Here is a 12,122-nt window from a genome sequence, read left to right as displayed (position 1 = left end):
ATTGGCATTTTATTGCTATTTCAAGTATGTCTTACACATCCACCACTCCTGTGGCCACTTCTCTGCATGTTTCCACATAATCTACTTCCCCTTTCCTCTTTTATATTCTCCAATTAGCCATAATGTGTAGCCCTCAAATTTAGTCTCCTTGGCTCATGAAAATGAACAAATAACCTGCCTGTCTCTGGGAACAGGTAGCCAGCCATATGCCATCCATTCCGCCCTTAGAAATAGAGACTTTGTGTGAAGAAATGGGCAAAAGACATGAATAGACACTTCTCCAAGGAAGACATCCAGATGGCAAACTGACACATGAAAAAATGCTCAATATCACTCATCATCAGGGAAATACAAATCAAAACCACACTGAGATACCATCTTACACCTGTCAGAATGGCTAACATTAACAACTCAGGCAACAACAGATGTTGGTGAGGACGCAGAGAGAGAGGATCTCTTGTGCACTGCAGGTGGGAATGCAAACTGGTGCAGCCACTCTGGAAAACAGTATAGAGCTTCCTCAAAAAACTAAAAATAGAACTACCCTACAACCCAGCAATGGCACTATTAGGCATTTATCCAAGGAATACAGGTGTGCTATTTCGAAGGGACAGATACACCCCCCCCCCCATGTTTATAGCCACACTATCAACAATAGCCAAAGTGTGGAAAGAGCCCAAATGGCTATCGATGGATGGATGGATAAAGAAGATGTGGGTATATATACAAAATGGAGATCAAAAAGAATGAAACCTTGCCATTTGCAACTATGTGGATGGAACTGGAGGGTATTATGCTAAGTGAAATGAGTCAGTCAGAGAAAGTCCAAAATCCGCCTATGAGGACTTTAAAAGACAAAACAGAATGAACATAAGGGAAGGGAAATAAATAATATAAAAAATGGGGGAGGGGGACAAAACAGAAGAGACTCATAAATATTGAAAACAAACTGAGGGTTACCGGAGGCAGTTGTGGGAGGAGGGGATGGGCTAAATGAGTAAGGAGCATTAAGGAATCTACTCCTGAAATCACTGTTTCACTGTATGCTAACTAATTTGGATGTAAATTTAAAAAAACTAATTAAAAAAAAAGAAAGAAAGAAAGGGAGGGAGGGAGAGAGAGGGAGGGAGGGAGAGGGAGGGAGGGAGAGAGGAAAGAAAGAAAAAGAAAAGAGAGAAAGACAGAGAGAAAGGAAAGAAAGAAGAAAGAAAGAAGAAGAAAGAAAGAGAGAAGAGAGAGAAGAAGAAGAGAAGAGAAGAGAAAGAGAGAAAGAGAAGAGAGAGAGAGAGAGATGAGAGAGAGAGAGAGGGGAGGGAGGGAGGGAGGGAGGGAGGGAGGGGAGGGGAGGGAGGAAGGAAGGAAGGAAGGAAGGAAGGAAGGAAGGAAGGAAGGAAGGAAGGAAGGAAGGAAGGAAGGAAGGAAGGAAGGAAGGAAGGAAGAAAAAGGAAGGAAGGAAAGAAGGAAGGAAGGAAGGAAGGAAGGAAGGAAGGAAGGAAGGAAGGAAGGAAGGAAGGAAGGAAGGAAGGAAGGAAGGAAGGAAGGAAGAAGGAAGGAAAGATGGAAGCAGGAGTTTCTGGGTGGCTGGGTGACTCCGTGGTTAAGTATCTGAACTGGCTCAGGCCGGGGAGAGAAGGAGGGAAGGACGGGAGGGAGGGGAGGGTGTGAGGGAGGGAGGGAGGGAGGAGAGGAAGGAAGGAAGGAAGGGGAGGGGAGGGAGGGAGGGAGGGAGGGAGGGAGGGAGGGAGGGAGGAAGGAAGGAAGGAAGGGGAAGGAAGGAAGGAAGAAAAAGGAAGGATGGAAGAAAAAGGAAGGAAGGAAGGAAGGAAGGAAAGAAGGAAGGAAGGGAGGAAGGAAGGAAGGAAGGAAGGAAGGAAGGAAGGAAGGAAGGAAGGAAGGAAGGAAGGAAGGAAGGAAGGAAGGAAGGAAGGAAGGAAGAGGAAGGATGGAAGGAAGGAAGGGAGGAAGGGAGGAAGGGAGGAAGGAAGGAAGAGTTTCTGGGTGGCTGGATGACTCCCTGGTTAAGTATCTGAACTGGCTCAGGCCAGGATCCCATGGTTCATGAGTTTGAGTCTTGAACCAGGTAAGCACAAGCCCTGCTTCTCTCTCTGTCTCTCCTTCTGCTCCTTCCGTGTTTCTCTCTCTCTCTGTGCCCCTTGCTCACTTGTGCCCTCTCTCCCTCTCTCTAAAATAAAAAATAGGGGCGCCTGGGTGGCGCAGTCGGTTAAGCGTCCGACTTCAGCCAGGTCACGATCTCGCAGTCCGGGAGTTCGAGCCCCGCGTCGGGCTCTGGGCTGATGGCTCAGAGCCTGGAGCCTGTTTCCGATTCTGTGTCTCCCTCTCTCTCTGCCCCTCCCCCGTTCATGCTCTGTCTCTCTCTGTCCCAAAAATAAAAATAAACGTTGAAAAAAAAAATTTAAAATAAAAAATAAAAATAGACTTTTTAATCTGAACCAAACACATCATAACTCAGGCAAGTGTAAGTTATATATTGCACATGGGAAGCTAGCACCTGCTTGAACACTCTGTCGGAAGCTTTCCCATTGGGGAAAGCATTTCAGAAATCACAAAGCTCTGTTAAGTGTAAAGGATGGAAATCACATTCAGGTTACGAGCTAGAGACTGGTAAGAATAGTTGTGTGTTAAACTTCATGAGGCCAGAACACCAGAAAATTACAACTAGGCTGACTCTTAAAGTGCCCCTTGTCCCCAAGATCCCTTTACACTGAGCATACATAGGGATTCCATATACACAATCATCAAAACCCAAACAGGCAAGCAGTATCAAGGGTTACAAGGAGTTGGAGAAATTTGAGCCTTTATACATTGCTGGTGGGATTGCCGAATATTTCAACCACTTACGAAAACAATTTGGTAGTCCCTCAAAGTATTAGTTATAGAATTACCTTGTGACCCAGCAATTCCACTCCTGATGAAGACAAATAAACACAAATCCACACAGAGACTCACACATTGATGTTCACAGTAGCATCATCCATAATAGCCCAGCAGAAAAAAGAACCTGACGGTTCATCACCTGCTAAATAAATGGTGGTATATCTATACAGTGCATATTACTAGGCCATGAAAAGAAATGGAGTACTGATACATCTAAGGTTAAACCCATAACACGTTATGCTGAGTAGAAGCAGCCAGACACAAAGGCCACATAGTGTAGGTCTCTGTTCATAGGAGATATCCAGAAGAGGCACATCTGTAAACACAAAGAACCAGGGCCAGGGAGAGGGAGAGGGGAGTGACTGCTAATGAGTACAGCATTGCTTTTATGCTTCTCTTGGGTGGGCCTTCCTTTTAGCAAATGGTAGACAAACCATAAAATGGCTATACTTTCCACTCAGCTCCCATGTCACAATGGCCTCATTATTCTACAATTTTCTTGAAGGGTTTTAAAATATTGGGTAAATGCATGTGCAGTTTTGTAAACGGCAAGTGAACCAGGGGCTTTGATGGGATGAGATCCAGACTATCTCAACAGCATCCTTCAGAGTCTCATTGGTCTCATCAGATCTTGGGTTGGACATGGCCCATTAGGAGAGAGGATGCCAGCTGCCTGATGGTGAAGGGGTATCAAGTCCCTGTGGCTGGTACGTCCAGAAAAATGGCTGGAAGTGGCTCTCCTCTGGAGCCAAAGACAAACATGTCAATTTCTACACTTTTCCCATTAGATCATGGAGCTTGATAACATTGACCTCAGGGAAAGAATGTTGTCATGTTCCTCTCGACCACATGGCATAGGTTACAAAGACTCTAGGGTTTCTGTTAGGAAGTTCTGACTCCACAAGCCATCAGCACTGGGTAGGGTTTACACCCTACAGTTTACTTCTTCTTCTTTTTTTTTCTTTCTAATGTTTATATTTGAGAGAAGGAAACAGAGTGCAAGGGGGGAAGGGGCAGAGAGAGAGGCAGACACAGAATCTGAAGCAGGCTCCAGGCTCAGAGCTGTCAGCACAGAGCCTGACATGGACTCGAACTCACAAGCCATGAGATCATGACCTGACCTGAAGTCAAGAGTTGGATGCTTAACTGACTGAGCCACACAGGCATCCCAAGACTCTTTAATTTCTAAAATTGACTTGATAGTCAATACTGTCATTAAGTGCATATGGTAATGCCATTTTTAGCTTACATTTGATCTTGCTTTATGTCTCCATTTATACTATCAGAGTTTGCATTTAGAAATGACACAGTAGTCTAGGAATGTGAATTATTGAGGCTCCTGGGTGGCTCAGTCGGTAAAGCGTGCGACTTCGGCTCTGGTCATAATCTCATGGTTCGTGGGTTCGAGCCCCATGTGGCAGTCTGCACTGACAGTGAGGAACCTACTTGGGATTCTCTGTCTCTCTCCTTCTGTCTCTCTGCCCCTACCCCACTCTTTCAAAAAATACAATAGAATAGAAAAGGAATGTGAATAATGAGGGAATTTCTTCTAGTCTCAGACCCAGTGCACACATAAGGTATAGGTCTTCAATTTGATTTGCAAATTGGACTATGAGGGGTTGGGGTGGGCAGGGGTGACTTTTCTGCAGGCCCTGTGTGGCTCTGAACCTACAGACCTTCTGAGCAGTAGGCCCTCTGTCAACTTCTGCTTGCAAGTGCTGTTGTGGTCTTGGGGATGTTTGCAAATGCTGAGGGTTCCGGCAAAAGCTAAGTTTCTGGACAGTCCCACAGAAGATATTCTAATATCCCCGAGCATGTGTGGGATTCCTTCACAGAAGATATTCTAATATATCTGAGCATGTGTGGGATTCCTTCAGGGGAAGATAGTGAGGTGCAAATACAAGTTCTTACAGAGTACTTACGTACCAGAATTAATTAATCCTCCATTGCTTTACAACCTTAATAAAGTCTTTTGTATAGTTTTTATTAAAAAAAAAATCTTGCTCATGACAGAAGTACCTAAAAAGCTTGAACAGCCAGACCTCATTTAACAAGTCACAATCCAAGGTCACACATACAGTGTTGAGTGAAAGAAGCCAGGCACAGAGGAACGCCTACTGCAGGATCCCTGTTTTGAAAAACAGGCAGAATTGAAGCAACACTTTTGGGGACACGTGCTGAAGGAAAGCCCTGTAAAGACAAGTAAGGAAGTGATTCCGTTATCTATCCTCCACCAGGTGGTGCCGACGGGGTTATTTGCCCCGTGCCAATTCACCGAGCTGTACACTTCAATTTTGTGTGCTTTTCTGTATAGATGTGATTCCTCACAATACAAATAGCCTTAACAACGCTAACCCAGTGAAAAATGTCTCTTACTAACTTAGCATATAGAGACTTCCAGTTGTGTTTATATGCATGGTGACGTTCTATGTACTCTTTCATAAGTTCCCGTTTGGGCTCGATCCATGGTCAACATCTTCCTTACATCATGTTTTACTGGAAACAGGAATCAATATAACTAGAAGACTAAACCTGTGAAATGTTGGAAAAGAGGTCGAGAAACTGGAGCCTTCGTGCATTGCTGGTGGGAAGGCAGAATGGTGTAGCCACTTGGGGAAATGGTCAAGCACTTTCTGAAAAGTTCAACATCCACCTATCATATGCCCCACTAGTCCCACTCCAAGGGACCTACACAAGAGAAATGGGAATGTAGGCCCATACAAAGTGTTGGGAAGAAATGTTTATAGCAGCCCCATAATGGCCCAAACTTGGAGAGAACCCAAATGTCCAAAAACTGATGGGAGAACAAACGTACGTCCAATTCAATAGGACTCAGTAATCAAAAGAAAGAAACTCCTCACACATGCTACCACACAGATGCAACCTGGAAATACTATACAAGACGAACAGAGACAACACAAAAGGGTACACCTTGTTTGATCCCTGTTAATATGTTTCATGTTGGCGCATAGCTCCATTTCATGGATGCAGCATGAAGTATTTAGCCAAGCCCCATTGTTAGACTTGAACTTGTTTCCCATTTTTCAGTATTACAGAGAGTGATTCATAGTGTACGACTAAATATTGGTGACCAATCTTAATTATTTCTTTGGGCAAACGCCCAGAAATGGAACTGCCCGTGTGATCATCTGTCCATTTTAATCCAAATGGCCCTTCTCAAAGTTCGCTCAGTCTGTGTTCCTTTTTTTTTTTTTCTTTTTTATTTTTTTTAATTTTTTTTAATGTTTATTTATTTTTGAGACAGAGAGAGACAGAGCATGAACGGGGGAGGGGCAGAGAGAGAGGGGAACACAGAATCGGAAGCAGGCTCCAGGCTCTTAGCCATCAGCCCAGAGCCCGACGGGGGGCTTGAACTCACGAACCGTGAGATCGCGACCTGAGCCGAAGTCGGACGCTCAACCGACTGAGCCACCCAGGCGCCCCTCAGTCTGAGTTCCTACCAGCAGGGCATGAATGTCAAATGGCACTGGTCTCAAACTACAGCATAGCTTACCACACAGTGGGGGTGGGGAAGGCACTCTTCCAAGCCTAGGAGCCCACCCTCATGACACTCTGTATTTGTTTGCAGTCCCCCTCACCCCAGTAGGCAGCCTCCATGGTCTTGCTCATCAATAGGGCCAACCGCCAAGTAGCAGGTTTTGCTATAGCCGCCATAGGATGGATCCTTACTGCCAATTACATGGGCTTTGTGGAGTGGTGAGTGTGGTACATGGACAACACCTCTCTCTTTCCCTCTGCCATGGTCTGTGTGGGAATGTGGAAAGACTGTATTTACCACCATGTCAACAGCTACAACAGAACCATAGGGTATCACCATTACACCTACCATGATACTTACCTCCCTTTTGATACTCATGTTTCTCAAATTCTCCTGATGGTCACCAGCCTCCTAGGTCTTTTGGGGAGAACCTCCATCATCTTTTCACTTAGGAATGTGTTCGTGGTAATTCTTAAGGAGAATGCCACCGTCAATTATTTGTTGCCTCAGGAATTCTGAACATAGCTTCTGGTATCTGTATTTCAATTGCTGTGATCTGGAATTACCGCTCCGTGATGAATGAAGAGGGTATTGCCTTCCCGCCCTCTCTCTCTATACCCTTCAAACCCAATACTCAGGAGACTGGCAGTGCCATTCTGGTGGCATGCCTGGCTGCCTTCATGATGTTGTTGAATGGGTTGCTTTTCCTGTCTTACAAATTCCCCCAGGTTAACCAAGTGCATCCTGAAATTACAGAAATGTAAAATTCCTAGTTGCAAGTGCTTTGCAAATGCAAGATTACCAAGAGTTTATGGGAAGTATTAGCAAGATGCTCTACAAATAGCTCCAAGGATTCAAGACCATGCCAAAATTTTGGGCAGAAAGTAGCCACCTGTTTCCCTCAATAATCCTCTGTGCCTTTGGTTCATTGATTCACGGGTTCATTGTTTGAATTACAGAAATTTCATTTAAAAAATCTTCCCTGGAAACCAATTTGACAATAAAATTCATATGGAAAAAAAACATGTTAAAAAAAATCTCCCCCGCCTGCCAGTTGGTCTTATTTGATCTGAATTTTATTTGTTGAATAAATAATCAATACTATGAACCTAGTGTATGGATATAAGATTTTCTGTGATTCTCACATTTCCCTCTTAAACTTCTGCTAAAAACAACCATGTCTATTTCCTATGTCATGATGATGATAACATTGTACTATCATGTAAATTTTCCTGAATGTGCAGAAGCAGAGAGAATAATATAAGGAATCCACCACACCCATTATCAGACTCAACAATTATCAGGATTTTGTCACATTAGCTTTATATCTCCTTTCTTCTCCCCTTTAATCTGTTTTATGCCAAAGCAAACCCCAGATATGTCTCTTCATTCCTGTATGCTTCAATATTACTCTCTAAAAAGTGGACATTTCCTTGCACAATCATATGCCTTAAAAACTTTGGGGCGCCTGGGTGGCGCAGTCGTTTAAGCGCCCGACTTCAGCCCGGTCACGATCTCGCGGTCCGTGAGTTCGAGCCCCGCGTCGGGCTCTGGGCTGATGGCTCAGAGCCTGGAGCCTGTTTCCGATTCTGTGTCCCCCTCTCTCTCTGCCCCTCCCCCGTTCATGCTCTGTCTCTCTCTGTCCCAAAAATAAATAAACGTTGAAAAAAAAAATTAAAAAAAAAAACTTTAACAGCTATTGGGGTGCCTATGTGACTTAGTCAGTTAAGCCTCTTGCTCTTGATCTCAGCGCTTAATCTCAGGGTCATGAGTTCAAACCCCATGTTGGGCCCTGTGTTGGGCATGCAGCATTTTTTGTTTTTGAGTATCAACTCAAATCTTGAATATGAACTTGTGAGATTGTTTCCATGTTTTTATTATATAAATTTTTCAGTGCATTCAAAAATGGACAGGTGATTACTTCCACTTCAAGATTGTCACTATGTTTCCAATAGTATTTCATCTGTATCCTCCCTGACGCTTACCAATCCCTCCTTGGATTACTTTGTAATTAATCCCTGACAGTGTATTATTTTTATTCTTAAATACTTCAATACACATCTCTAAATACCAATAAATAAATACCAGTAAATGTTAGTAATTCCTATTGTAATGAAGTATTCTGTCAATGTTCAGATTCCCTTTATTGTCTCATAAATGTCTTTAATGTAACCGGTGGTATCTATATATTCAAAGTTTCACTCAGTTGCATTGATTATTCCTTTTGTGATCAAACTATTGCATTGTTGGCAGTAGAGTCACAGGGACATATGTCCTTTCACATGTATCCATCAGTATTATTTGATGATTTAAAAAAAATTTTTTTAAATTTATTTTTGAGAGAGAGACAGGGCATGAGCAGGGGAGGGGCAGAGAGAGAGGGAGACAGAATCCAAAGCAGACTCCAGGCTCTTAGCTGTCAGCACAGAGCCAGATGTGGGGCTCAAACTCACAAACTGAGAGATCATGGCCTGAGGTGAAGTTGTATGCTCAACTGACTGAGCCACCCAGGTGCCCCTAATTTAAGATTTTGTTTCAAAAAACTTTTATTCAAGACAATCGTAACCTACTGATTCCGTCAAACAACTCTACTTTCTTAATAAAATTCATTATATAAACCTTAGTTTCCTGAACAAAAAAAATAGTAAAGAGAAGCACATATCAGTAATACAGTTAACAACTACATTCATCAAATGTTAGAAGTTAAAATAGGGGCGCCTGGGTGGCTCAGTCAGTTAAGCGTCCGACTTCGGATCAGGTCACGATCTCACGGTCCGTGAGTTCGAGCCCCGCGTTGGGCTCTGGGCTGAAGGCTCAGAGCCTGGAGCCTGCTTCCGATTCTGTGTCTCCCTCTCTCTCTGCCCCTACCCCGTTCATGCTCTGTGTCTCTCTGTCTCAAAAATAAATAAAAACATTTAAAATTTTTTTAAAAAAGTTAAAATAAAAGAATATTATTTACTTTGTATCCAATTACATTTAACGCCCATGGTTCTTAACTCTGTGGACATTCTCTGTAAGACAAATACTATTATACACACAAAATTTTGCCCTGGTTCACAGTTCTCGTTTGAAATCTTCATGGATCTTATTTTCTTTCTTTTCTTTTCTTTCCTTTCCTTTTCTTTCCCCTTCCGTTCCCTTCCCTTCCCTTTTGTTTCCCCTTCCCTTCCCTTTTGTTTCCCCTTCCCTTCCCTTTTGTTTCCCCTTCCCTTCCCTTTTCTTTCCCCTTCCCTTCCCTTTTCTTTCCCCTTCCTTTCCCTTCCCTTCCCTTCCTTTCCCTTCCCTTCCCTTCCCTTCCCTTCCCTTCCCTTCCCTTCCCTTCCCTTTTCTTTCCCCTTCCCTTCCCTTCCCTTCCCTTCCCTTCCCTTCCCTTCCCTTCCCTTCCCTTCCCTTCCCTTCCCTTCCCTTCCCTTCCCTTTTCTTTCCCCTTCCCTTCCCTTCCCTTTTCTTTCCCCTTCCCTTCCCTTCCCTTTTCTTTCCCCTTCCCTTCCCTTTTCTTTCCCCTTCCCTTCCCTTTTCTTTCCCCTTCCCTTCCCTTCCCTTTCTTTTTTCTCTTTTTTTCCTTTATTTTTCACCAAACTCCATGACCAGTGTGGAGCCCAATGGGGGCTTGAACTCAATGACCCTGAGATCAAGGCCTGAGCGCAAGACCTGAACTGAGATCGAGTCTGTCACTTCACTGACTGAGACACCCAGGTGCCCCAAGGATCCTATTTGCAAAATACGTGACAGTTGTCAACCATAGATTGCTCTATGGACATACTAGAAACCCCGCTTTCTCATGAAACTAATTTTTGAAACAAATTAATTTTACCAGCTAAAAACCTACCTGCAGTATTAATAAGTACACGTACACCCTGCTTAAAATCATTTTATTAACCAGTTTTCAGTGACATTTAAGGGGAAAAGGGTTTTTTTTTTTAAAGTAATCTCTGCACCGAATGTGGTGTTCAGACTCATGGCCCTGCCCTCAAGACTTGCATGCTCTACACTGAGCCAGTCAGATGCCAGAAGAAAAGCATTTTTAATAAAGTCAAATCATTACTGAAATAGTTTTCCTTTTCTTTTCAAGAGACATGACTAGAAAACATGTTACTATTTCAAGAGGAAGAATTCTGCAGAAACACTATCTCAGGAGCAAAAGAAATTCTCAACACATTATGATCATGCAGCTATCTTTGCAGTCTCGAGAATTTTGAGACATTAACCTGTTAATAATATGTGTGACTGTAATATATGGGAATGCTTGTTTCTTCAGCTTTATGCCACTTCTGAGAGCTTGCCATCATGTTGAAGACGACTGCTGAAGTTCATGGACATGATATTGTTTTCATCTCAGTTCTTTCGGCGTGTTTTTCAGTATGTTTGCAAACAACAACAACAACAAAAACAAAACTCTTAAGCCTTTTCCCAGAGCCTGTAGTTCTTTTATGGCTGATGCCTGTTTGGACGATGCTAGAATACTTCTGCAAAAACATTGGATTCTTGGCTATTTATACCATACTTGTTTTGCTTGAAAAATATGTTTTTGTATTCAGTATTTTTTTTCATCTTCTTCAGCTATGCTACATTCTATGTCATAGTAAAATTTTTGTAACTTTCCAATTCTCTGAGATTTCCATTATATACCAGCAAGGTTCTGCACATTGAAAACCCACATTGTGTCAGTATGCTCAGCACACATGGGTATTATCCATATTCCTCCTCTGGAATGCAGAGTTGCAGTATTTAATGAAACTGTTTACCAGCTGATTAATTCTCTGACCATCCCTATCAATTAAGAGAGACTTCCTATGAAGAATCATGATTCTTGTGGCCTGCACAGTTGTAGTGATGGTAGTTTCCATTCTATTTCTGTTATTCAAAATACTTTATTTTAATAATATTTTAATAGCAATTTCTCTGTTATTTCACATACTGTAAAATTTACTCTTTAGCAACTACAAGTGTGTGCTTTTTGGTATATCCATATACCTGTACAGCCATTACACTTACCTGATTACAGAGCATTTTTATCACCCAAAAAGAAACCCCATTATGCAGTCCCATTTAGTCTTTGAGGCCTTTTTGTGCCTCAACAAGATGTCCCAAGTGAATCACATACATCTGAGGCCCAAGATCTTGAACCCGCATGCCATTCCTGATCCCTAGACATGGGAATGGTATTTAGAAACCACAGTTTAGGCACTGGTAGTGCTCATTCTTTGCTTGTCTTTATATGTAGGTATTTTAGTGGGAAGAACTAGGATACATGAATTTTTATGAAAAAAAATCATCACATATAGATGAAATATATATTTAACTCAATCTCATAGAATTTTTGCCTAACTACAATTTTATATTGCATTTCTCCCAGATAAAAAACCCAGTGATATTAACGTACTTATTTGCTTTATTCTGTGATATATAAAATTTTGACAATATTACCAATAATCATTATTAGCCACAAGACTACTGAACAAAGCTTTTTTTTTTCTTTTTTTTTTTTTTTTTAAGAAAAAAGGTTTTTTTTTAAGAGCTCTTTGCCTCAGGGATGCCTGGGTTGCTCAGTTGGTTGAGTGTCCGACTTCAGCTCAGGTCATAATCTCACAGTTTGTGAGTTCGAGCCCTTCGTTGAGTTCTATGCTGACAGCTCAGAGCCTGCTTCAGATTCTGTGTCTCCCTCTCACTCAGCCCCTACCCCAACTCATGCTCTGTTTCTGTCTCAAAAATAAATCAACATAGAAAA

The 12,122-nt window shown here is 42.4% G+C and overlaps 1 protein-coding gene across 1 annotated transcript; it reads left to right on the top strand.

Annotated features, from left to right (window-relative positions):
- The first annotated feature begins 6,376 nt into the window (after window positions 1–6,376).
- LOC147570850 (claudin-34-like) lies at window positions 6,377–7,717 on the top strand. Its single transcript, XM_086696750.1, is given in 2 exon segments — window positions 6,377–6,887; window positions 6,890–7,717. Coding segments are annotated over 2 exon segments (645 nt in total). The 5' UTR covers window positions 6,377–6,511; the 3' UTR covers window positions 7,159–7,717.
- Window positions 7,718–12,122: the final 4,405 nt, after the last annotated feature.

Source organism: Puma concolor, unplaced genomic scaffold, assembly GCF_028749965.1.
Source record: "Puma concolor isolate L17-30 unplaced genomic scaffold, mPumCon1.1.hap2 unalloc_scaffold_8, whole genome shotgun sequence".
Lineage (NCBI taxonomy): Eukaryota > Metazoa > Chordata > Mammalia > Carnivora > Felidae > Puma > Puma concolor.
The sequence above is the reverse complement of the archived record's forward strand: the minus strand, read 5'-3'. Positions and strand labels throughout refer to the sequence as shown.